At 39.3% G+C, this 27,629-nt stretch overlaps 1 protein-coding gene across 3 annotated transcripts in view; it reads left to right on the top strand.

Moving 5' to 3' along the window:
* TAF2 (TATA-box binding protein associated factor 2) overlaps positions 1–27,629 on the top strand; it is a 90,399-nt gene that overhangs the window by 2,398 nt on the left and 60,372 nt on the right. For 2 of the 3 annotated variants that reach the window (XM_065586068.1, XM_065586067.1), the window contains exons 3-10: positions 309–469; positions 11,875–11,993; positions 14,911–15,052; positions 15,497–15,728; positions 17,203–17,387; positions 18,119–18,232; positions 20,285–20,384; positions 23,501–23,586. In XM_065586068.1, coding sequence (XP_065442140.1) covers positions 309–469; positions 11,875–11,993; positions 14,911–15,052; positions 15,497–15,728; positions 17,203–17,387; positions 18,119–18,232; positions 20,285–20,384; positions 23,501–23,586 — 1,139 coding nt within the window. Of the gene's footprint in view, positions 1–308; positions 470–11,874; positions 12,030–14,910; positions 15,053–15,496; positions 15,729–17,202; positions 17,388–18,118; positions 18,233–20,284; positions 20,385–23,500; positions 23,587–27,629 lie in introns of those variants that run through there. The other variant, XM_005303376.4, reaches the window with a different exon arrangement.

Raw genomic sequence — 27,629 nt, 5'->3', positions numbered from 1 at the left:
AGTCCATTAAAAATAAGTTAAATGATCTCCAGTAATACACCTACTCCTGAATCATACTGCCAACTTCGTTAGTTTTACAGCTGAGAATATTCACCTTTCAAAAATTATGAGCGAGAACCCATTTTTAACTTTTATGAAACTTTGTTCTTTCTTTTTTTTAAACAAAAAATTGGCATTTGGATCTATTGTTTGACTATGGTGTCCCTTTTAAAAATATGAATAGAATGAATGAATAGAAAGGAATATTTTTATATTGTGTTTTTGAATATGACTGTATAATTAAATGATATTGGTTTACCTATTTATAGGGTTATGTGGAACTGACTATATTTCCCACGGTTGCAAACCTGAATAGAATCAAACTGAACAGTAAACAATGCAGGATATACAGAGTAAGAGTCAATGATCTGGAAGCAGCTTTTATTTATAATGATCCAACACTGGAGGTTTGTCACCATGAGTCAAAGCAGTAAGTAACTTGTTTGAAATTCTGTAAATGAGCTGCCTTATGTTACTGTGATAGTAAGTTGTTTTTTGTTCACTGGCAGATTTCAACTGATGATTTTCTTATAGTAACATCAATCTTAGTAAGAAAGAGTTAGCCATTAACTAAATCATGGTTTCCTTTGTCAGTTCCTTTTGTATACTGAATTATTTCCTGAAAAATTCAAGAGAATTTGTCTAGCTTGGGCCACTACTCTAATAGTTTGACTATAAAGTAAAATATAATCCTCAGTCTTTGGTCTGTTTTCTTCTATAGTGCTGTGCTAGAGAAATTTCATTACTGATTTTTGAATTAACATTTCTTTGTTTTACTTTGCCATGATATCAAATGTTTTTTAAATGTACTTTGTTAGGCAAATGTGATGAACTCAGAGGTTCACCTTCAATGCTTCAGGTGTTTTAGTCTTTCTCACTCATTGTTTTCAAATGAATATGTTACTAGAAGGCTAAAAGATGTCATATCATCTGGGGAACAATTTTAAGATTTAGGGCTTATCTACACCAGGGTTTTTCAACTTGTGGGTCGCCACCCAAAATTGGGTTGCCAGAATGTGTCAAAGGGGCACAGGGGAGGCCCTGAGGGGAGGGAAAGAAGGCTGGGTCCTGGAGTGGGGGAGGAGTTGCACAGCCGTCCCCACATTCGACCCGCAGCAGTGGCTTTTGTGGCACTGGTTCTGCAGAGCTGGCTGGGCTTGACTTCCTGATCTGAGACTTGTGATGTGGTACATGGGGTCACAGCCCCACTCACGTTTGGCCCAAGTGCCCCGTTTCAAGATGAGAGGACCAACTGGGCCAAACTTGTATGGGTAACCCCCATGGGCCAGGCCACAGCACCACTCTCACAAATTTGGCTGGACCAGCCCAAACCTGAGTGGCATTACAACCCTGGAGATGGCAACACCTGGAGTGGGGAGCCGAGCCGAGCCTATCCAACCCCGTGGAACCAGTGCAGTCACTATATTATGCATGTGTACGTACCTGTTATATTAATATATAAATTATATATCGTGGGTAAGAAATGTATAGTAAGCGAGTTTTTTGTACTAAAGCTATTTACTGGCTTGTGACAGGCCATCAAGGTTTACATATATATGGAGATATACCTATCTCATTGAACTGGAAGGGACCCCGAAAGGTCATCGAGTCCAGTCCCTGCCTTCACTAGCAGGACCAAGTACTGATTTTGCCCCAGATCCCTAAGTGGCCCCCCTCAAGGATTGAACTCACAACCCTGGGTTTAGCAGGCCAATGCTCAAACTACTCCCGCCCCATTTACAAATGGGTCCTGAGCCCAAGAAGATTGAGAATCACTGGTTTATACAAAACGTTTGCACCACTTTAACTAAAATCAGAGGAAAAAATAACATAGATTGTTTATAATTATATTGGTATGCCATCTTTGTACTGGAATAACTGTATCCACCCAAGGGTTGCGCTGATTTAATTTAATTGCTTCTTCTACCAATTTAGTTAAATCAGTGCAAAACTGTGTAGACAAAGCTTTAGTCATCCCTATTTAATCCCTTCTAGGTGAGGTTCTATGGCCTGTGTTATGATAGATGTCAGAATAAATCAGTGGTACCCAAGCTGTACATGATGGTTTGATCAAAACATCTTTATTCATCACCCTGTATCCTAATCTTATCTTTAAAAGGCGGTCAGTGTGTCCTTGTATCATCTTCGGGGAGTGTGTTCACACCATAACCCTGTATCAGGGTGTTCTGCTAGCCCTGTTCTTGCCCTATTCTGTGAACTTGCAAGCAGGCATGTTTTGTAACAGGGCCTGACTTCTGCTCACAACCTGACTTTTGCTAACTTTGCTTTATATCAGCAAGACTTGATTCCTACTTTTGTCCAGATCTCTTCAGGCCTCATGTTTCAGGCTCTCTTTCTACTACAAGTTGGTTTAGTGGAATGCTAACAGTTAAGAGGCTAAGTCCTGGTCTACAATACAGACTTAGATCGACAAAAGCTGCCTTACGTCAACCTAATTATGTCCGTGTCTACACTACAGCCTTGCCCCCATCTGATGTAAGTGCCCTAACTACACCAACATAATAACTCCACGAGAGGCGTAAGGCTTATGTTGGTGTAGTTAGGGAGAGACAGTGTCTGTGAAGACACTGAACTACTTACATTGGCTGTTTGGCTGTCATTCTTGTTGATTTCATGACTCTGCATTGGAGCAGTGAAGTTGGGTAGCAGTGGGGAATCAGACAGCAGCCCCGGCGGCATCCAAACTCCCAGCAGGGAGCTCTGTGCGGAGCTCAGAGCCTGGACTCTTAGCACCCAATATTGCCCCCTTAGCTTGGTAGAAGCACTCCTGGAGAGGATGCACACCACCAACAGAAGGAGGGTAGCGTGGACATGAAAAACCACAATAATTACTGTGGTGGCTGTAAGTCAACCTATCATAGGTTGACATAATTTTGTAGTGTAGACATGCCCTAAATGAAGATTCAGGTAAATGATATTTTTAAGTACCAGTAGTGTTCTATGAAGCTTAATTTAATAATCTGTCAGGTTTATTAGTCTTGATCATTACCTGTGCATACATTAGAACTCTGCATTTCTTAACTATTAGATTTCCATGATGAATTATAATAGCATCTGGGTTACCTCAAAGCCCAAAACTATAAAACTTAACTTTAAACTTCTCCTGACATGGGTTAGGAACTAGCTGTTAGAGAAGGATTAGTGCACTTCCTCACCTTTGCCTCAATTCCTGAAGCACAAGTGCTGTTCCCTAACTTGAAATTGTCCTTTATTAACTTCATGTTCAACCTAGCTGTTCAGTTGGGGATCTAATTTATATGGAGTATGAAATCAGAAGGAACACTTCAGCCTATGGTAGATCAGCTCCTGTTGTCCAATCCAGAACTGCTTTTTACTGTCAAGTCTTTTCACTGATGGCATAAAACATGTACAAATGTTTTCTTTTTGTTTTTAATGTTGAATGTGAATTTACTGTGGGGTTTTTTTAAGTGTACGACTGACATCCCTGGATTCTGTCTTCTATTTATCCACAGCATAGGCAGCAGCCTACAGGCACCATCTTTAGAGAGTGCTAGACTAGTTCTGTTTTTCATGCCCATTCTGTTCTTGGCCTCTCTGCTGAGACTATCGGGAATGACACCAATTGTGGTTATTGTAATGTCATCACCTATATACTAGCATCTGGACTAAGACCTCCAGAAGCATTTCACCAGGCCTGGGCTGTATTTGAACTTGTATTCTTGAAGCTATAGGCTCTGTATCTCATTGCTAACCATCTGTGCAAAGGCTTGAAAAATCCACTGTGCCAGATGCGGTCCGGTGGATAGGGCACCAGAGTGGAAGTCAGGAGACCTGAATCTAGTCCTAGCTCTAACATTGACTACTGTTCAGTATCTTGTGAGCACTGTAAAACTGACAAGAATCATGTTAATTTCATAGTGCTGATGCTTGGCAAAGCTCTGTACTTCAGCAGTTGCAGTCTGTGGAATTATTTTTTGTGTGTGGATGACCAAAAAAAATAGACACTGGGGTCTTGTCTACACAAGCAAACTTTTCTGTCATAATGCATCCTTTTAAACTAGGATTAGACCACACATGGTGAAAGTGCTGAAGTTTCATCTACACTGTAGAATGCACCATTGCTGCCAGTGGTAGAACGTTTACTAGTGGTATATTAAGTGAATGAAGTTTGCTAGTATAGATAGTGGAAGTGACCCACCTCCTCTTACTGCTTTGGTGTTACAAAGGAAGAGGGTCTCTACTCCTTTTTCCTTTGGCCAGGCTCTTGGCTTCTATGAAAGTGGGGTGTGTCCACTACTCTCTTTCTTCACACACACCCTTCCAAAACTAAAATTTTTGGGTCCTCCTCTCCAGTGAACAGCTCCAGTGTTTGCTCCTGCTCATAGCTTTCCCAAGCAGTGACAAGGAACTGGGATAGTTCTTTACAATTTCACGGCTGTCCACAGGATTTTGAATAGCACCTGTGAAAATTGTTGTTTTCACTCAGCTCTGGCTTGGGAAAAATATAAGCAGCAGCGGTATGATGAGCTGTCTTTCTGCATAGCAGAATGCACTCCATTTCTTCACAAGATGAACCAAATGTGAAGTTTATCTTTACAACCATAAGAGTTAGAAATTTAATTTTCTTTACAATTAAAGCTTAACTTCTACAGTAGTTGACGGCATTGTTTCTCCAGCTGAGAAGGAATTATTCCTACCCAGGGTGGGTGAGTAAACAAGCAAATTTTTTCAAGACTCTGGCTAGTAAGTTGTTTAATTTTGTAAGCCCTGTCCTGAGGCATCCAGTATCCCAAAAATGTAATTCTGAGACACAATCATAACTGTTCTTAGAAAATGTTCTGGAGGATAAAATCTTAATACTAATAGATTTAAGAAGTGATACTATCTTAACTTTGATTTCCCCATGGATGGCCTCTCCCTACTTTTTCCTAAAATCCCGATGTAGTCTTTGTATGACCTACCCAATAAAGATAGGAAGTCTGAAGCCCCAGGTTCTGGGGACAGGGTCATACGTTGTTCTGCACTGACCTCTCTGTATTTATGAGCCAGTGAGGAAGCCCTCCAGATTGCTACATTTGATCTTTCTCAACTGGAAGGATCATCATTGTACCAATCCTTAGACTTTTATAGTGGTGGGGTAAAACAGACGACAGAATTAGAGGGGAATATTGTATCTCCCAGTTGGTTTGAAGTCTTCCCTTGGAAAAGAACATATTTTTATAGTTATATTAAATATATAAAAGATATTATTTCATGTAAATTCCTACTTCTTAACACACCGAAGCCAATGTTTTAAATGTAAAATTTCAAAGCATTGTGTCTTTGCCAATGCCCCAATGATTTAGCAATTCTGCTATGCCTGGCTATGCCCTCTTTCACACGCTTCCTTACCTTGCCCTACTGCCTCAGCCAAAGGATCTGTCTAGTGGATATTTTATGAACTGCCACTACTATAAGGATTGTTTGCTTTTACTTGTGAAATGAGTGCTGACATGGGTGTCTTGAAATCTCTTTCAGACATGTTAGCATGGGTGTGTACATAAACATTAGTGAGGAGAGCAATGATGTGTGAGTTTCAAGCAGGGAGAGGAAGATGATTACAGAATGTGAAACTTATGTTGATTTTCCAAAACATTTTGTAATTTCCTTTAATCTTCCAAAAAGTAAATGACTTGTCTTAACCCTGCAGTGTCTTAAGTTGCTTAAATGAAGGAAGGACAAAGCAATTATTGGCAAAAAGATTGAATGCAGTTTGCCAATTTAGACAGGTTAATTAGAAATTATTACCTTTATAAATATTTGCAGCCAGAAGACATCACGGCACAGCTCAGCTAGCTGTCAGTAAGCTGATGACACTATCATACACATCTGTAAAGAGCTTTGTTTCTCATAAATCCTGGGATGATACACAGCCAGGCTAAGAGAGTAGTAAGTATATGTAGAGCACATTTCCAGGGGTAATTGCTATTGAGAAAAATACTTGTATTTTAGAAAATAAAAAGCAGCTTTCCAAAACTGTAAATGATACAGATTGGTTGGTAAATGATAGTTCCTGTTTATAAGGGATGATACGGTTTAAAAAACAACCTGAAATACTTCATAACAGTTCAGTGATAGTATTTTATAAAAGTTAACAAATTAAATTTTACCCTTTGCGAATAACCTGCTTTCCTTAGGACAGAATCAATGAGTAGTCAAATATGGGGGAATGGAAGGAAGGGAGAATATTTTTAGACTTCAGGACAAAAAAGGTTCATGTGGTAATAATGTCTCAGTTAACAAAATGTTTATTAATTTGTTAAATTACTTTCAGTGGAAGAAACCTTTTTGAGATAAACCACTTTGTTTCCAAAGAGATCCTGTTGGCTGTAATAGTATCATAATAAGTGTATTAAGGGCATTAGAAGACTGTATTTGTAAGTGAAGTTGTCAGGGTTTGGAGATGCATTTAAAGACTATGGTGAAGTAGCAGAAAAGTAAAATAAATTGTTTGAATAAGTCCTATTCCTAAAGCAATTTTCACAGGAAATTAGAGTGAAGTCTTTAAGGAGGAAGTTATGGAACACCATAAAACTCAAGCACTCTAAATCACCAGGACCAGTGATGTTTAGAGGGTTGGAAAGTTGCTAAACTGGTGCCTATATTTATAAAACAACAACAAAACCTAAACAAAACCTATTTCTCTATTCTGAGAAATACTGACCAGTGAGTGTCTCACTTCTGGATCTAGGAAACTGAGTCTAATGATAGAATAACGGTATCAAATCCCCATAGCTTCTTAAAGGGAAGAAGATTTGTACCTCTTTGACCTAATAAAATATATTTGAAAATGTTAATGGTTGATGAAGGTCATCTAATGAATATGGTTAGTGTGGATTTTCAAAAAGTTTTTGATAAAGTCCTCAATAAGACTCTTAAGGAAAATAATCACAAAATACAGAGCGAAATCTTGTTATGGATTAAAAACTGCTTAAAGAGCTTACTCTGATTGTTTTTTCTTAATCTTGTGATCAGTGTAGCACAAAAATATTTCCTGGGCTATATGGCCTAGCAGCAGCAGAGTAGAATGAACATGGTCTAGGAGGGTAGCTGGCCGAATGCAAAACCCAGCCGCTAGGTAAAAATAGAAAACAGCTGGTGCTCTTCCACTTTCCAAAGAGCAAAACTGGGAGGAGAAAAGTTGAATTTCCCCCACTTTTTGCCTCTGACTAATAGGTTTGTTCATTGAGCTTGTGTGTACAATTTTCAGTTTCTTGTTTTATATATTAATGATTTATGAGAAGGAAGTGAGCAGCAATCTTACTGATGGCACTATGTTTTAGTTAGCAAATCTGTGGAGGCCTTTAAGCAATTCTGGTTGTATGTAAACATACTGGAGAGTCAGGTTGTAAGCAAATAAAATATAATTTAAATAAACATTGGCCAATACTTTCAAATGTGAGTGCCTCTAAAATTAGACACCTAAACAAGAGTCTTCTGGTTTTCAGAGGTGCTGAGTTGCTGCAGTTTTCATTGACTTCACTGGAAGTTGAGGATGATCAGTACCTCTGATAATCAGGCCACTTATTTAGGTGTCTATCTTTACTTTGGAAATTCTGGCTGTTATTTACATTGGCAAAAATGTGTTTAATATATACTTATTAGCTCTGAACTTTCAAGATCCTCTGAGGAAAAGACTTGAAGTCATTATAAATAACTTGGTGTAGATGTTACTAGCCACAGCAGCAGTGTAGGCTGGCATGGTCATCCCTCCGCATCCGTGTCTGAGGGAGACCATGCCTCCTCGCCGTTTGGTCTGCTAGAGTATTCTCCCAAAGGAATTAAAAACAAGGGGGGGAATTAGCAGTTCTTAATAGGTCCTGGCCTTCAAGCAGGGCATGGCCATAAACAATCTGGGCTCTGGTCTGCAACCAGACAGAGCAGTAGCAGTTTATTTGCCCAGGCTTTAAACAGGGTGGGGTGGCAAGCAGTCAAGGCTCTGGCCTGCAGTCAGGCAGAGCTATAGCAGCTTATCCGCTTATCCAATCTAGGGGCTCCTGCAGAGTGGAGCATCAAGCACAGTCTATGGGGGCTCCAGTAGGGGGGAGCGCCAAGCACAGTCTATGAGGCTTCGGTAGGGATGCCCGAGGAGCGATGGCCTCCTGGCTTAAGGACGGGGAGTACTGCCACCAGTGTTCCCTCTAATTTTTCCCACAGGTGTACAGAATGAATTTTGTTCTGGGCACCAATATGGAGGTGCAGCAGGTCTGGGTCGGGGCTAAGTTGGGGCCAGGACAGGGGAGGGGCGCCCTGGCCGCGGCGGGTCAGGGCTTGGGCTGGGTTCGGGCTGTCCCTCCCTTAGCAGGGCTAGGGCAGGGGCACCCTCATAGGCCCCAGAGCTGGAGCACCCACAGAGAAAAATTAGCGGGTGCTGCTCAGCCTCACCCACTGGCAGCCAAGCTACCCCTGCTCCCCAACATCTCTCACCTGCCAGCGGCCCCGCTGACCAACTCCTCCTCCTCCTCCTCCCTCCCAGTGCCTCCTACAAACAGCTGTTTTGCAGTGTGTAGGAACAGGAAGCTCTGAGAGGGAGGTACAGGGACTGGGTGCGGTTGGGGGAAGAGGAGGGACAGGGCCGAGCGGAAGTGGGGCGGGAGCGGGGACCTCAGGGAAAGGGGGGGGGGTCGAGCACCCCCCCCGGCTAGAGGGGAAGTCGGGTTGGGCTAGGTTGGGGCTGGGGGAGAGGCGCCCCTACCCCAGCCGCGGCAGGTCACAGTGGGTGGGTTCCCTGAGCACCTGTGCCTCACTAAATAGGTTACTGTGCAGCCGTGCAGCTTACAGGGAACTTAGACTGCTACCTCAGGGGAGGGGTGGCGGGGGGCCGCCCAACTCCACTGCATCACAGCCCAGGGCCCTAACAGTGGCAGAGTGGTTTGCCACTGGATCAGCGGGAAATCCACCCGCAACACACTGACCGTGTTTCCAGCATCACCACAGCCAGACAGTAGTCTGGCTCCCCTGGGTTGCTTCCTACTCTCCCCCTTGGTCGTTTTCAGTCTCCCCAGGATACTCTGCCAAGGGTAGCGGTAGTGTCTGGAGTGGCAGGGCTCTCTGGAAGCTCAGGCTGGTCGTCAGGGCAGCAGCGGTTCTCTTGGGCATCCCACTCCAGCAGTGGGGAAAGAGCATCTGTCTCCTTCCACAGCTCCCTCTCAATTGAGCTGCTGGGCTGGCCTTTTATGCTTCCTCTTCCTGTACCACCCCTCTGCTTCTGGCTTGCGGGTCATGGCCCTCCTGGTTCCACCCACCAGGCGGCTTGCGGTGTCCCCTCCCTCCCATCTGAGGGAGGCCATGCCTCCTTGCTACAAGCAGTTAGAGCAATAGTGTATTCAGATATGTTAATAAAGGGATTAAAGAGAATACCAATAATAGTATTATGAAAAAATATATACTGTTACCTGTATCGAAAGAAAAAGCAAGCAGGTGCTCTAGGGCAACCTGACTGTGCTGGAAGTTACACAGTGAAGGGAAGGTAACTGACAAGCCTGGAAATACTCTGGTCAGAATGGAGAGAGATGTGTCTCTCTTGGAGCTGAAAGCCAAGAGTGGGTACCCTTGCTGAACCACTGCGGGGAAATGCAGATGCAGTTGCCCTGAACTTGTCTTGTGATGTTTCCTTCTGTATTCTAGGAACTGGACTTAGACCATCAAATTGTTTTGAACAGGCCACTGAATAGACATCAGATTTTCTATTTTTACTATTATGGTTATAATGATATTCCACATTTGTACTATTTCCTGCTGTAACGTGTCATACTAATGCCATTTAGAATCAAGATGTTTCCTCACAGCTTGGATTGCTTGTTTAAAATAAACAATTATATAACTTTCCCTCTCCCATCATATGCCATGTGTATCAGACTCAAGACACCACTATTTAATACAGTTACTAGGTTTTACTTTACAAGACTGCCAATTTTCTGATAATGCTTTTGTTTTGGTAAATATAGGTTTAGAAATAGAACTTCATTGTATAAAGTATGTAGAAAAAACAATTGGCATTTAGTGGACTCTGTTTTTGTCTTTAATGTGGAAGGTAATGTTTAATGGCTTTATATTTTGTTACTGGGGGGTTAAACATTGGAGGACTTCAATTTTAAAGCAGCTGAGTAAATACTGCTTTTTTGTACATCTGCAACCTGCTATGATGTACTCATGGATTACCATAATGTATCATTCTTTATTGTTTTTAGTAAAATGGCAAAGAAATACTGTTTCCTCAATAGTTTGTAAACTTGATGTTGCTGTTTAAGGACTTGTAAGTGTAGGGTCATGGAAAAATGAAGCCATATTTTCAGCATTCATGTTCATGTATAGTGTTTATTCATATCCTGGAAGCATATTTAAAACAATGTTAAACTGAGTATTTTGTTACAGAAAGTTAAAATGGGAGGTATGGTTCCTAACTGTGTCATTTGGGGAAGCTGGAAAGTGAATATATATTATTCTCTCTCAATCAGTCCACAGTTGGTAAATTAGAACAATTTATCATTATTTCTTGACCTGTAATTTTTGTCTATAACTGTGGGGGTTTATTTTTAAACAGCCATAGCCAGTTTATAGAGGGCAATCAAGCCATGAAAAGATTGCTCTATAGTTCTAATCCTCTAATAGATTCCTTTTATAATGAATCACCCATTTGATTTGGACCACTATACATCTCCACAATAAAAAGAACAAAATAAAGACTGATTTTTATTAAAATGTTAGGCTCTATTGATCTTAATAGTCTACCTTTCTCGTTACATAATAATAACCTTTTCCTGTCTGTAAATCCACTGGAATTTAAAATGTAACCACAATCTCACCACGATTCCTCAGAATTGAACAAATTCTTTGACGTCCTGGAAAGGAATCCCCTGCCAGTAATTAGAGACAGATTTACATTAAAATGAGTTAAAACAAAAAAAAATCCCAAGTTTAAAGCTAATATTAAAGTTGACTTGTTAATTTTTATTTTCTTTTGATAGTGACTTGCCATAATTACTAAATCAAGCCATCAAGCCAAGAATTAAGGAATTATTTTCATACAGTGTTTGCTTTTTTCATTCTCACCCCAAGTCCTGCGAAGACTTAAGCATTTGAGTAACTTTATACACCTCTACCTCAATATAACGCTGTCCTCAGGAGCCAAAAAAATCTTACCGCGTTATAGGTGAAACTGCGTTATATTGAACTTGCTTTGATCCACCGGAGCGCGCAGCCCATGTAGGCCGATATTTTCCAAAATGGTACCTAAAATTAGATTTCTACAACAATATTTAGTAATATTTAATATTGAGTGAATTTATTTTCAAAATGAGCACCCTGTAACTCTCATTAAAGTCACTGGGAACAGTTAAGTGCTTAAGCAGTTTGAAAAATTTGTGACTTATTTAGATGCCTAAATATTAGTTTGGAGCCTAACTGTAAGTTCCTGCTTTTGAAAATTCTGGCCTTAAAAACATACTTTCCACATAGTTCAACATATTGACTTTAGATATTCACATATGCCAATAAGTGCGTTGTCAGATTATTTTTTACATAACGTATGTTCAGATTCTTTTAAGAATAGACATTTTTTTGTTTCTGTGTTTTGCATACTTGTTAGTAAATGTTTATAAGCCTGATTTTTCCAAGAAGCAGTATTGTTGTTCGATACTTCTCAATTTGTTATATGTCTAAATTTCTCTGTTTAATGCTAATCCTATCAAGAATGATATAAATCACTACTATAACAAGAGCCAAAGCAATCAGAGAGCATAATCTTAAAAGTTGCGCTGATACCATATTTGAATGTGCATTTTAAGAGTTGAAATGGGTTTTACTTTCTTGTAGGAGAAATCTCAACTATTTTTCCAATGCTTATGCTGCTGCGGTCAGTGCTGTGGACCCAGATGCTGGAAATGGAGAACTCTGCATTAAGGTTCCTTCGGAGCTGTGGAAACACGTTGATGGTAAAGTGTAGAGACCATATTGATACTTAAATTAAGGTACTGCAGATTTGATAGCCAGGGCATTTTATATTGAAAGACATTAGATTTAAGTAAACATAAATAATATATTAAATTCTATAGATTTAATTAGAATGACTCTTTCCCCTTCCCCACAAAAAACCCCCACCAACACCTTTTTGGAAAGAATAAACAGCCCGGATCCACAAAGGGACTTGGGTGTTCCAGCACTCAGTGCCGCATGGAGTTGGACAACTTAATATGGGCTACAGGGGAGATGCATATCTGCTTGCAATTCAAAACCAGGAACTCCTCTACTGATATCAGATGGCTTAGGCTTTTTTTGTTTTTTTTAAAGTGTAACAAACTAAGGAAAGGGGAAGTTGATAGTAGTGAATATAAATAAGAAGTTAGCAATTGTAAAAAAATTGATAAGGGAAAGAAAAGGACATAAGGAGAAATCTATGGCCATCAGGGATAAGGACAACAAAAAGGAGTTTTTAAAATGTATTAGGAACAAAAAGAATCCTGACAGTGCTATTGGTCCACTACTAGATGGAAATGGTAGAATTATCAATAATAATGTGGAAAAGGCAGAACTGTTCAATAAATATTTTTCTTCTGTATATGCGGAAAAAACATGATATAGTCTCATCATATGGTGATGGTAACACTCTTTCCATTCCACCCTCATCTCTAGAGAATGTTAAACAGAAGCTATTAAAGTTAGACATTTTTAAATCAGCAGGTCTATGTGTTTTAAAAGAGCTAGCCTAGGAGCTCACTGGACTGTTAATGTTGGTTTTCAATATGTCTTGGAGCACTGGGGAAGTTCCAGAAGACTGGAAGAAATCTAATTTTGTACCAATTTAAAAAAGGGAAAAAGGGCGGACTCAGGTAATCATAGGTCTGTCAGCCTGACATCCATCCCAGACAAGATAATGGAGCAGCTGACACAGGACTCGATTAATAAAGAATTAAAGGAGGGTAATGTAATTAATGCAAATGTACATGGGTTTCCGTAAAATAGATCCTGTCAACCTAACTTGATATTTTATTTATGAGAAGAGCCATAAGAATTAGTAAGAGATTAAAAAACATGCCTTCTAGTGATAGATTGAAAGTGTTCGATCTATTTAGCTTAACAAAGAGAAGGTTAAGGGATGACTTGATTAGGGTCTGTAAGTATCTACCTGGGGAACAAATATTTAATAATGGGGTCTTCAGTCTAGCAGAAAAAGGTCTAACATGATCCAATGGCTGGAAGTTGAAGCTAGACAAATTGAAACTGGAAATAAGGCATACATTTTTAACAGCGAGGGTAATTAACCATTGGAACAATTTACCCAGGATTGCAGTGGATTCTTCATCACTGACAATTTTTAAATCCAGATGGGATGTTTTTCTAAAAGATCTGCTCTAGGAATTATTTTGGGGAAGTTCTATGGCCCATATTATACAGGAGGTCTGACTAGATGATCACAATGATCCCTTCTGGCCTTGGAATCTATGAATTTAGGTGCCTAAGCTGTTTTTTTCTGAGAATGAGTTAAGCACCTGCCTTGCTTAATGCAAAATGAGAGGAAGAGGAGGAAGAGATGGTGGTGATGCCCACCTTTATAACTTTTAGTCCAGTGGTTAGAAACTCACCTGGGATGTGGAAGACCCAGGTTGAATTCTTCCCTCTGCCTGAGGTGGTAGAGGATTTGAACAAGGGTCTCCCATACATCTCAGGAGATTGCTCTAACCACTGAGCTGTGAGATGTTCTGTTAAAGCTGTTCTTCTTTGGATAAATAATCACAGGAGGAGGGGGACTAGTACCTGGGTCTCCCACCTCCCAGGTGGATGCCCTAGACACCAGGCATTAGAATCATATTCTCTCTCTTTCTACCTCTTATTCAATGACTCTGATTATTTATCCAAAATGGAACAGCTTCAACAGGAGCAATTGAGGGAGCAGTACTTATTCTTGGGTTTAGGCACCCAAGTACTTTTGTGGATATGGACCACACATCACTCACAAGAGCTTTTAAAAATAGCCCTTTTGCCTTAAATGCACAGGATTTTGGGGTAATGCTTTACCTGTCAATGTCAGTCTTCCGAAGCTATCCATTTTCACAAGGATAATTCGAAAGGGCGTTCTGACTCATGGCTTCGAGGTTTCCTTGTGATAGTTAAGAAAATGGTTCAGTTACCCCTCTCTAGTGAGTTCTATTTTTTAAGTCTATTGGTGAAAGCCAAATATCTTGCATGTTAAAATTATTTTTGTAAACTAAATCAAGGTATATGGGAGCCAATTAGGCATATTTTTGTAAGGATATGTGTATTTTCATATCTTCATCTATTTTTAAAGTTACATTTCTCTTTTGACTGTCACATTGTGGGAGGTTTTATTTTATTTTGTTTTTGTGGGTGGGTGGTCTGATACATATAACATGTGAATGAGAAATATAGATTTGTGTGTAGACTGGAATAACTGTGCTGGAACAGTATAACAGTTAATTTATATTTTCTAGGATGTATTTACATCAATCTTTCCTAGATTAAGCTTCTGCAATGATGGTGTCCTTTAATAGTTGACACTTACTGTATTTACTAGCTCCAAAGCCCTGGTAAAGATGTTTTAGTATTGGGGCGTTGGAAGGTGAGAAGGAACCACAAGTGAAGGTTTTGCTTAATATAAAATTTTTAATATAGAAAATAGTTTGATAGCTTGATGGTACATTACAATATTTAAGCTTTAAATGGCCCAATTGTGTGAGTTGCTGAATGTTCTCCACTCCCCCTGAAGTTAATGAGAGTTGAGGGCACATAGTACCTTGCAAGATTGAGCCCTGTGAATGTTTCCTGTAAAATAAATGTTATATGAATTGCTTTCATACACACACTAAACACATGGTTGCTTTCTTACTGCTGTAGAGTTAAAAGTCCTAAAGGTGCACATAAATTTTTCTCTGGACCAGCCAAAGGGAGGCCTTCATTTTGTGGTGCCTAATGTAGAAGGTAGCATGGCAGAGAGAGGGGCCCATGTCTTTTCTTGTGGCTATCAAAATTCTACAAGGTAAGAATCTTAATCCTCAAATGTTATATTGCATAACGGATCTTGAGTATCTTACAGAATCTCAGCATATTGGAAATACTCGTAGTAATAATTCCATGGTTTTCTAATTTAGTTTCTTGTGGAAAATGTCAGTTATTTAATCTCAAACTTCTGTTTGGAGTGAATTCAACACAGTCTGGCACAAAATGAACCACTGGAGATTTCTAAAGTCTGCATGGCATAATTTAATGGGAAACAGTAGCAAAGAAGCTTCCACTGCTGGCAGACTTGTGTGAAGTTGGTGCATAGTGAGAGATATAGAGTGGGGTTGCCTGCATGCCAAGTACCAAAGTATTTAGGAATATATATAGCCTGGAATTGGAGAGGAAAAACTTGTCATAAAAAAGAAAAGTATGTAGTGTTTTCTTATTCTTTTTTTTTTTAACATCCTAATCTTTTTCCTAGGTTTTGGTTTCCTTGTGTTGATTCATACTCTGAACTGTGCACATGGAAACTAGAATATACAGTAGATGCTGCAATGGTGGCTGTTTCAAATGGAGATTTGGTGGAAACAATATATACCCATGATATGAGAAAGAAGACCTTTCATTACTTGCTGACTATTCCAACTGCGGCTTCTAACATCTCTCTGGCCATAGGACCCTTTGAAATCCTTGTTGATCCATACATGCATGAGGTAATAATCTTCAGAGGACTCTCCTTTTTAGAGAACTGGTAACTTTATTTCATTTTAGTGCCTATAGCTAGATCCAGCAAGTATCAGTCCAAGAAAGATATATGATTAACATACCAGTCTCTGCTAGTACAATTATGGGATGATACTGATCTAGTGTTACCTTTATAAATCCTGGTAATGTTTTGTATCTCTGAAATAAAACTCTAGGTAGAAGTCAGGGAACTAGATTAGTTGGGATTGGTAAAAGGATACCTTTTCCAATAGGTTTAAATACAAGCCAGTGCTCATAGTGACTACAAGTTGTTACCACATAGTTCAGTGGCTTATGTAAATAAATTGGTAGCAAGAGTCTCTTTCATGGTGGCCTGTTGTGTTGTCCATGTCCACAAAATGAGCCATTATGATTTATACTCTTGTCTATATTCTCAGAGAGACTGAAGATGAACTAGGCAGGCAAATTAAACTACCTTTTCACCCCAGGAAGTGGCCCATCTATGTCCCTCTTGGTTGGAGTTCAAGCATGGTGGGGGTATTGATGGCAAACCTATACTACTGATGTCTATGCTGTATTTGATCTGTGGAAAAATTGAAGACTTTAGTCTCCAGTACTGACAGTCTGGTATCTTTCACAGGAATAAATTAACTTTTCAAAAAATCTGGTGGGAAATATAATATCTATTATAAAAATTAGTGGAAGTGATCTGAAAAATCCAGTGATAAAGAAACAGAAATGGCATTTCTGCAGTGTTTTAATGGTTTGACGGCTACTAATGACATTGATCCAAAGACTCTCATGGCTGATGTTACTTCACAGAAATCAGTGGTGTTAGACCTGTCATAATTCTTAATAATTAGGTCCATTGTTACCAATTGCACAGTAACCTTTGGGGAAATAACAGTAACAAAAAGGTACTTACTGGGATGAGGGTATGATGTGGTTGAAACTAAATAACAATAGCGACATTTGATTCACTTGCTGCTGTCCAATATAAAATAATGTATTATTGCGTAAAGGAAGATAGTGTTCAACAAGGTCACTGATGGATTTAAAAAAAAAGTTATGTCTTTGAATGGTAGACATCCTTTGTAATGCTTCCCAATCTCCTGGTCCAAAATAATCTCTGTATGTTGACCTGTAATGCACACTGGTGAATGGGCTAACTTTAAAAGTTTAGTACTGCATACCTGTGTACCTTGACTCATTATACAATACCTTTCAAATAAATTATTTTTCTGTTGCAGCTCTCACAATTAAGATTGGCATCACTGTGTCCTTTCCTTCCATGATACCTGTTACCACAGCTGTACAAATGTTGGTTTCTGTTACATTGCAGTGGCCTCTTACATAGGGACAACACTGTTTTTCTTTTGACTTTTTTTTCTTTGTTTTAAATGTTATGTAATGTTAAAATTTGATATTTATATATTTAAATATTGTTAAGTTTCCTGTTAAATTACTTTTTTTTTTTTTTAGGTGACTCATTTTTGTTTACCACAGCTTCTCCCATTGCTCAAACACACCACATCATACCTTCATGAGGTCTTTGAATTCTATGAGGAGATTCTTACCTGTCGCTACCCTTACTCCTGTTTCAAGACTGTTTTTGTAGATGAAGCATATGTTGAAGTAGCTGCTTATGCTTCTATGAGTATTTTTAGGTTAGTATTTATGGCACTCATATGTCTAAAAATTTGTGCTGAGAGAGAACCCTAGACTGCATCCCTTTTCTGGTGATGAGAAGATTAGGGCCAAAAATTTCTAAGTTGGGTGCCTAAAGTTAGGCACTTAAATAAGGGCTTGATTTGCAAAGGTGTGGAATGTCCACAACTCATATTGGTTTCATAGCCTGACTTAAGGCACCCAAGTTTTAAAATATTGGCCTTTGTCCATACTGCTATCTTTTAACATAAGTTTCTAGTTTCCTACTTTTTACAAAGACATTTATATTTAAAATAGCAAAACAAAACCCAGCATTTGCAAGGCTGCATTTTGCTTTCTGTAATCAGAATTGCTGTCACATAAAACATTTAAGGTTGTGTTAAATAAAGTGCAGCTGTCTTACTGAAGTTTATGACAATTTGTTACATTTCTTCAGCTGGAAAAAGATGCCATGTATCCATAGAGTTTCACCAGATAAAACATAAAAAGCAAACTAGCATTAGTTCTGCATTTGGGACAGAAGCATTTTATGCATGTGAAAACAGCTGGAGATCTGTAGGTTATTTAAAGAGTCTGTCTTTAGGTTATTTAGAAGAAAAATAGAAATTAAGTTCTGCATGGCAAAACAGTGAAAGATTCCCAGATGATAGTATCACATCTCGTATTTTGTTTTGATTGTGTTTCCTTCTCTTGTAGATTGTGCTTATGTTCTTTTTTTGTTTTGATCTAGCACAAATCTTTTACACAGTGCAATGATTATAGATGAGACTCCACTGACAAGGAGATACTTAGCTCAAGCTCTGGCTCAGCAATTTTTTGGCTGTTTTATATCCAGAATGTCCTGGTGAGTACCATAAAACAGTACTATATACAAAATGGTAATAGGATATTTTGGAAGTATAATTTGCATGTTGCATTTTACCCTAATGGTAGACGAAACAGTATCCTTAGAAGAAATAATACAAATCATTAGGATCATCAGTGAATAAGAATTCAAGAGAAATTGTTTGGTTTCCCACTGAAAGAGAAATTAAAGAAAAAACATTGTTCCCACCAGCTACTAATTACTGAAATTATATAACCTAATGTATGCAGTCGTTATCAAATAAGGTAGGGCAAAGTGAGTAAAAGAACTAAATCTTAGATCAGAATCTGACATTAGAGGTTGATTATAATAGTCCATAAAAAAAATTGTAAGGGTTCTATGAAAAAATGATGAATGAAGGGTCCTAACTAGACTTTTGAGACCTGTAGCTGTTGGACCCATGCAAGCTGATCAGGGCTGTGAGTTCTGGTTCTGGAATAGGTTAATCTGTTGAGGAGAAAAAGTATCTCACAGGGGTATGGAAGACAGTGGTTCTGGGCATTCAGATATGCACAAAGATTAATCTCATGTTATAGGCAGAGCTATTAGTGCTGCCTTTAGTTAAAGTTACCCAACGCTTTCCATTAAGATTTTTTTTTTTTTATAAAGTTGAATATCATTTTGCCAAATCTTAACTATTTGGGCTGAAATTTTCCATGTCGGCTCTCTGCCTCAGGTTGAATTTGAAAGTTTTAAGAAAAATAGCTTAGTTAAAATATTTTTTTCCCCCCATGTTAAAAAAATTCTTACAGCTGTTTTGTTGAGAAGCTGTAGTGCCTCTGTGCTTGAAATTTGGCAGAGGGATTGCCTTTGTTTGAAGGATGTGCCTTTTGCTGTTCCCGTGAAAATGTGCCCAAATTTGGCTAAGTTATAAACCTTTGAAAAATTACACTATGCACATATTCTTAGAGTTTGGCAGGTACATTTTCTGAAGATTCCACCTACATTAGAGCTGCAGGGGCTGATCATGACTTTCCCAGTGATTGTTGCTCCCGGCTACTGCAGGCTGCTGTGGTACGTGGCACTAGAACTGATGGCACGGAGACCTTCTTTTGTGCTCTCAATATTGCCATCTGCTGCCACCCAGGCAGTGTGGAGGAGTAAGCAGCCTGACTGGATTTCAGAAGGAATAACAGGGTACTTGTGGAGTGGGAGAACTAGTAGATTATGACAAGGAGCCTGGTGAGGGTGGATACTGGGCCTGGGAGCGAGAAGTCTGGGAGCAAAGAGAATGGGATTGGCTGGGCAAGTTTACTAGGATGGGGGAGTGCCTCACCTTCATAACTGTACAACTCTACCCATCAAAAATCTCTTGCAGTTTCTTTCTATTCTTACCCACCTGTCCATCAGCCTGTTAGCATTCATGTAAAGTCCTGTCTACTGTAGATTTCAGCCATCAGTGGCCTGCCACTGGTTTAGTGGCACCAGTTGAAACTCCTAGTGTAGACTAGGCAAAGCTACTCTGAACTATTTGTCCTGATGTATCTTAGCTGTGCTGAAGACTCGACTGGTCACTAATAGCTGTAATTGGGGCAAATTCCTGGTATAGACAAGGCCTTAGTGCACCTTACAAGGGCCCCTTTTGTGCTCTTTCTCCCACTCACATCTTTGCAGCCTTCTGTGCCACTCTTGTGCTTGGAACTGATGGTATTGTTCACCAAACAACTTCCTTCTGTAGATTCATATCCTTCCTCAGAATGCACTTCTCAAAGTCATAACCCAAGCGTGAGATAGTTGGGGTGGCAAAACTAAAGATATTCTCTAGGAATTATTTTAAGGAAGTACTGTGTGGTCTGTATTATACAGGAGAACAGACTAGATGATCATGATGTCCCTTCTGGCTTTGGAATCTGTGAATCAATGAATATCACATAAATCGGTTCACAGCTCATCAGGCTCCTATTGACTTAGACTTGAGAAGTTATATAACCTGCTGAAATGTGTGCTTTAGTGAAACATGAGCTGCCCTTGGCTAGTTCAAAATACCCTGCAAGTCAAGGAGACAGAGTTCAGAGTTGTTTCTTATTGCAGGTCAGATGAGTGGGTGCTGAAGGGAATCTCTGGCTATATTTATGGCCTTTGGATGAAAAAAACCTTTGGTGTCAATGAATATCGCCACTGGATTAAGAAGGTAATGAGACAAAAGAAGTTTGTTCTTGTAAAGTATGCATACATTTTAATATCAAGATAAGGTAAGGTAGAAACCAAATAATACAGTTTTGAATTACAATTTAAAGGGACACTGTCAGGTTAAATCATACTTCTGACAGAACACTTTTATCTCCTGTTGTTGCAAGTGAAATACCTAATGGAAGAAATCTAGAAGCAAAATATTTTTCTTAATCTGTTTACTTTGTGCACAGTCATTGTCGTTGCTTCCCCTTTATAGACAGTTTCCTCTGCTTTGGGTGTTTTGCCCAGTAACAAGGAAGAAAAGAAGAATGTGATTTTTAAACCTCAGATATTGATATTGGAACTCAGATACAGGTATATTACTTGAATCTGCTTCATCATTCTGTGGTGTCAGAGTTACCACTGGATCTCTCCTTGAACTATGGCGGTGATCCAATAGGGGCTCTGGTAACTTATCATATAGCCAGGACTGGCTCCGGCCTTTTTTGCCGCCCCAAGCGGTGAAGCGGAAAAATAAATAAAGCCGCGATCGGTGGCACTTCGGCAGCCGCTCTACTGCGCCGCTTCATTCTTCAGCGGCAATTCGGCAGTGGGTCCTTTGCTCTGAGAAGGACTGAGGGACCCGCCGCTGAATTGCCGCCGAAGACCCGGATGTGTCGTCCCTTTCCATTGGCCGTCCCATGCACCTGCTTCCTTTGTTGGTGCCTGGAGCCAGCCCTGCATATAGCATCATTTTGCAAAATATTTGTCTGTTATTCGTTTAAGGCTAGATTCATAAAGGAACTTAAGCATGGCAGTGCTGAGTGTTACCATGCTTAACTTCAGGTTCTTAGAAAATCACTGGGATCCACAAAGCCTGAATTAGGCTTTCAAGCTTCCTGTACAATGAATGGAGAGGGATAGGCACCTAAGAATGGGATTCACAAAAGTCACACACTATGCAGCTCCCCGCCTAATCTAGCCAATGGAAGATGCCAAGGAGAGGGGTGTATCTTAAGACTTCCCCTCCCACCCCCTTTTGGGAGTTTGGCACCTAGATCCAGCCTGGAGGGAGGCGCCTCCATCTGTGCAAACCTTCTTGGCATTAGGCGTCTACACCATTTTTGCAAGAAGCAGCATAGGGAGGAGGAGGAGGGAGGAGGATCTTCCTTTTAACTTGTAGCCCAGTGGCTAGGTACTAACCTGGGATATGGGAGACCCCAGGTTCAAGTACCTGATTGGGAGAAAGGCTTTGAACAGGGATCTGCCACCTCTCAGGTGAGTGCCCTAACCACTGGGCTAGGGGATAGTCTGATGTGGGGCTCCCAGAGTTTCTCCTGTTGAAGCTGTTCCACTGTGCGTAGATAAATAAATAAAGTCATTGGAGCAGGGGGATTGGATCCTAGGTTTCCCACCTCTTAAGTGAGTGCTCTAACCGGGCTATAGAATCATTTTCCTTCTCTCTCTCTTTCGCGCCCAATGACTTTTTCATTAAGATCCCTGATCCGGTAGGAGAGCTGTGAACCTGCTTGCTGGATCAAACTCTGCAGGCAAGTGAAGCAGAGGAACACCTATTTTCCCACGCTTCATTTATCACAGTGCGGTGTCTGGACACTGAGAGTGCAGCTGAAGAGCACAGAGGCAGAAACAGAAGCACTTAAGGAGCTTTTACTACAAAAACTTAGGTGTTGAGTGAGTTTGGGAACTGACAGGGTTCAGTGGCAGCTGAGTGGTGGGTTTGTGAATCCCAGTGGGGCCTAGTTCTGGGATTCAGGTGCCTAAAGTAGCAATTAGGTGCCTAAATCCTTTTGTGAATGTAGCTCTTAGGCTGTAAAATTAAGTTAATAAAATGTCTTTGGTTTTGTGTTATAGCCTGTGTTTTGCAAAATACTTGTGTTTTAGACCAAAGCGTCTAAAATAATATACCACCAACTTCTAAAAGTGTACTTCATAATAAAAATGCCATTGACTTGCTATCCTGTGGGCTGCCTCCATAATCCAAGAGGGATCCAGGTTGATAGCTTTGACTTCACTGAATGATGCATCCTGGGGCATCACAAAACTGTAGAAGTTGGCCAGTGTGAATCCAGGGTGCTAAGATGAATCAAGGCGGACATTAGGATTTGTTATGAACTAAATATTCTGACCATATTTCCTCAAAACTGCCTTAGCATCTTTACAGGTAGAAATATTAGACTTTGGTTATGCAGTAAGTTCTGCACAGGGTTCTGCCTAGATAGAGCTCATGGTGAGACTGGCCTTAGTAGTTAAATTTTTGGAGAGAAGGAATCACTTCTCACATAACTCATTTACCCATGTTTAACTCTCTCTCTTTCGCAGCTCCTTCTCAATACTCATTACTGTTTCATGTTGAATAATCATGTTTGCAAAAAGCTCTGAAGTTGTAAAGCAAAATATATGTGCCTAATAATAGTACACAAGTTCAACCAAGAGTTTTTGAAATGGTTATGAACCCTTGGACTTTAGGGGATAAGCCAACCTCTAATTAATGGGGGCTAGAAAGAAAATTTCCCTGAAGATGTTAATTCTAGTTTTCTTGTATCTCTTTCTGAAGTAGCTGGTACTATGTACTTTCAGAGACAGGATGCAAGACTAGATGGACTGGTCCAGTATGGCAATTCCTATGTTCCTTGTGCTAGTAGTAATCACAGGTGATAGATTATTCTTAGTGGAAACACAAAACCAATCTGCCTTGGAAACAAAATCACCTCTCACTCCCAGATATTGGTGAAGTCCCTTGCTTTTACTCATCAGGGGATCAGAGGAAGTTTATGCTCCAGCAAAGTGAAAAGCAAAGTTCCTCTGATATGTTATCAACTGAATATTAAACTTTAGCTCTGTTATTCAGTTCTACTGCTTTATTTCTGTTTGCCTGGATGATGAACATCTGTTCTTCATTGTAATCCTGTAATTGCTAGCTCTCTGGTGCTAAAATATTGATTATGATTTTTTTTTCTTAAACAAATTAGTAAAATTACTTCAAATACATTTCACTTGTTGTTCAGGTCTGATCTCTGAGGTTAAGAAATGATCACTTTATAGAACACTGGAAAGCCCACTAATTAGCCTCTTCTGCTTAACAATATATACATTTTTATATATTGTACTTTTTAGGAGCTAGACCAAATAGTGGTATATGAACTGAAGACTGGCGGAGTTTTACTGCATCCAATATTTGGAGGAGGAAAAGAGAAAGACAAGTATGTTTGTTTAAACTATAAGTCATTGTAGGGTGTGTTTTTATGAGGCCATTAATATTTACTTTGGGTATGTTGTGAGGCACAAGGCCAAAGGCTGGAGGACTTCAGCTGCCTAAGGCATGTATTAATGGTCTCATAAAGTACATCATGGATGTAGTTTATCACTATTGTTTTATGAATCTCTAATTTTAAAACTTAAAGACAGTTATTTTTATTGAATGTTTTTAATTCTGCTGTAAAAACCAGTTTTCATTACAGGGACAGGAGAGGGAAAGGGAGTTAAAAACTTAATTCCTGTTACTTTTACAATGATTTTTAATCATTTTTAGATTTTTAAACAGCATTAATGGTAAATTTGGTGGTTGGATTTGTTTTTCTTTGCTCTCTTGTTTCTGATACCACTTCTTGTTACATTCACTCTTTTGATGTTGATCTTTTTGTCCTGTTAATTAGAAAAATGAAACTTAAAAGTAGACCAGCTGTTAAGAGCCATTGAGAAAAGTAGATGGGCTGGGCCATCTGCAGGAATGCTTTTCTGCTTTTGAGTATATGCACATCCAGATTTTAGTTTGGTTTAAATTCAGAACTCATAGCCTCAGAATACCCATTTAATAATTGTACACTGATAAAAAAAAAAAAACAGAGAAGGAAATGACTTTCAGAATGAGAACTGGAATGTAACTAACAACCAATTTCCCACCTAGGTGAATCCTCAACCACGCAAGGCTGTATGGTTGTTGACAGTTACAGAATTAGCTTTCATGTGCATTCCAGGTCATTACTCCACTTTGCCTGCCTGCTCATGTTGGATTTTGCTTTAATTCAGTGCCCTGCTCTTTCACAAATAGCAAATCAGGCAAAGTAATGAGATAGCCTTGCTGCGCATGCCTCTGGAAAACAAGGCATAGCTGGTACATCTAATTTTAGGCCTCCTGGCCTGGTTGATACCTTGTTAAACTAAATTGGGTGTGCTGAGTTAGGACTTGATTTAGTGTTGGGGTGTTTTGTGTTTTGTTTTTGGCTTTTTGTTAGCAGCTAAAAGTATAACAGCAACATATTCTCCACTTCAGAGAAACTGACTTTATATGAGTTGTGTTGGGGAAAGCCACAGAAAAATAGATCAAGTTTTTTAAAAGCCAACAAACTAGAGCTACTACAAAAATGCAAGTAGATTCATATGGTCTCACATTTCTTGGGGTAGGGGATATAAGAAGAAATTCAAAAAAGGGGTTTGTGTGTGAGAGAGAGAGAGCTGGTCAGACGTTAAGTTTGACCGGCTGGTTTCCATCCCAGGTCCTCAAAGGATATGGACCCCTGTTACTTATTAAAAATAAATGTGACTTGGTATCAATTATACACATTATTAAATTTTTTAAACTAAAATCATGACAACATATCATCAAAGGTAAGCTGTTTATATTAAACTAAAAATAAAATGTTATAAGTATCCAATCAAATAAGTTAAGATCAATATTGGATTGGAGTTAAATCATCAAATTAGTACAAAAACCAGTCAATTGCTATACGTTCTGTAAAAGAGACTAAGAAGGTGGTTGTCTGCATGTTTATAGATCCCAATTAAAGATTTTTACTGAAGTCAATCAAACCAATAATTTAAAGTTTGTTAAATAACTTGTTTTTAGTATTAAGCTATCTACTGTCCTAACCAAAACCTTGGAGCCAATTATAAAACTTTCTTCTCAAACTTCAGTTTTTTATGTCGTGGCTAACCTTTTTTCTCTCCTTCTCTCTCCTCAACAGAGATTATAATACTAACTTTAGCAGAGCAACCTTGATAAACAGAAGTTTAACAAATGCTTATTTACCAGAAATTATAGATGACAAAATCAAGTCTCTCAATACTTTCAGGTTCAAAACACAGTTTAATAACTGTCTTTATGAGACAATATTTAGGGCTGTTTAAACTATGAGCACTTTTTCTCTGTGGTACCTTCTCTATTTAAACTTTATGGGTGTGTCGCAATTCTTGTGTCTCTAATGGGTGCCTACTTTTGTCTGGGTGCTGCTAAATCCATAGGGTGTCCCTGCCTGCATGAATGGGAGTCTCTCCAATACTAATTTAAGACACACAGTCTGTGTGCATTTGAAGGAGATGGGGATTCCTGGCTCCCCACTCCACAAGTTCTTTCAGTATAGTTCCTTATTCACTACTTGTGAGAAGGGCAGAGGGTTGGAGCACAGAACATTTCACAGCTAATTTAGGGGCTTACCAAATCTATTCTGCCTGGTTGATATAACGGAGTCTTCTACTTCCTTGTAGGCCTAGGAAATCGGTGAATGAACTTCTTGAGGGCAGTTTCATTGACGCTTTCCAGGAGATCTGCTTGAGGACTGTAGAGCTATTGTCTGCTCTCTCTCAGAGCTGCCCATCAACTGCCTAGGAATTCCTGCTTTTAAACCTTTATTCCACCCATGACATGACTGATGGAGGAAGGTCCAGCCAGGCCCACCGCAGCTCTCTAACCCCTTATCACTGGCATGTGGTTTATACACCCTGTCGCAGGACGCTCTCACACACATGCATGCACGCAGCCACGCTTTCGCTTTCCCATCTTAAAAATAAAGCAAATAAGAAGGCTGGGGTGTCTTCCTGTTAAATTCAAGGCAAAAAATATGGACAGGAAAATAAGTTACTTAAGATAACAGGAAGTTTGGGAATTCTTCAGTCCTCACAGTATTCTGTGCTTCTGTAAAGTAGGAGCTGAAACAGCAAACAAGATGCCAGATGATATTCTGCTGGCCCAGCACTACTTGTTAGTGGGCCTCCTTCAGGTGCAGGGAGAGACTGGTCAGAGGCTGCAGTGGCCTGACTTTCCCCAAGGTGAACAGCCTAGGAGATTCTGGAAGGTGAATTTTTCCTCCGATGGATGTTGACCCAAAAGGCGAGGCTTCTAAACCTAGTCCTTGATTCTTAAGGTTTATGAATTTTGCTCACTCTGCCTTGCAGCTCCTCCTTCTCTGCCTCACAAGTCCGGAAAAAACAGGTGCAAGGGCCTGCCTTGAAGCCATGCAAGTTTGAATTAGGTCATTGCTGGCGAGCATTAACTTGGGAAAGTTTAAAGCAGCAATTTTAAAATATTCTGTGTTTTTCATATCACAGAGATTGTTGGTCTATGACCAAAAAATAAAATAATAATAATAAAAAATCCAGATATATACGACCACTTTTGAGGAAATTGACCCGATCTCATCTGGGTCGAATGCCTTAAGACATGTCACCAGTTTATGGAAAATTCAATATAAAACACCTATAAAAATAACTAAAGGGAAAAACTCTAGCACAACAAAACCAGTCACTGAACATTAATTCATCAGCCAAACAAAAATAAATTCAGACTTATAAAATTTATCATCTCCAGTTTCTTCTCTGCTAATGGAAAACAGGCAAATGTTCTTATTTTTCTCACGAATAAGGCAATTAGAGTAACTTTTCTATTTTTGAACTGGACTATAGATCAGGCAACTTATTTTTAAGTTATTTTAAATCTTATCAAGAAGAAGTCCATTTAAAATATAATGTCTGTATGCCATACAAGCTATTCTCCTCACAGGGAGAAGCTTCAGATCATGTGCATTATGATTTTAAACCCAACAGACACTGTGAAATTCAGAATTAGTTAGGAGAACTTTTAACTCTGTTTCTTGCTTGTAGATACTATCATATGGCCTTTCCTTATCTGATCATATAGTGAGGCAATGTGATATTTTATTTTCCAAATATTTAATTTGCAAGTATGATTTAATTCAGATTTTTGTTTAAATCCCTCCTCATCTTCAAGGGCAGTGTCAGTGAGGGTGATTAATTAATAAAACGTTCTAACCAAAAAGTACACTGAAAATTTTAGGTCTGTCTCAGAGCAACTTAAAAGCAAGTGAATTTGAAAATATGGTGATTACTGACCACCACTGTTTTGGGACACATGATATACCATGTATAGGAGATGCCAGTGTGCCTAAGTACTGAAGTTGTTTTTAGGTTTTGCTATGCTTTGATTAGTAAACTTTTATTTGTTTTTAAGTAG

Source organism: Chrysemys picta, chromosome 2 (assembly GCF_011386835.1).
Source record: "Chrysemys picta bellii isolate R12L10 chromosome 2, ASM1138683v2, whole genome shotgun sequence".
Taxonomy (NCBI): Eukaryota; Metazoa; Chordata; order Testudines; family Emydidae; genus Chrysemys; species Chrysemys picta.
The sequence above is the reverse complement of the archived record's forward strand: the minus strand, read 5'-3'. Positions and strand labels throughout refer to the sequence as shown.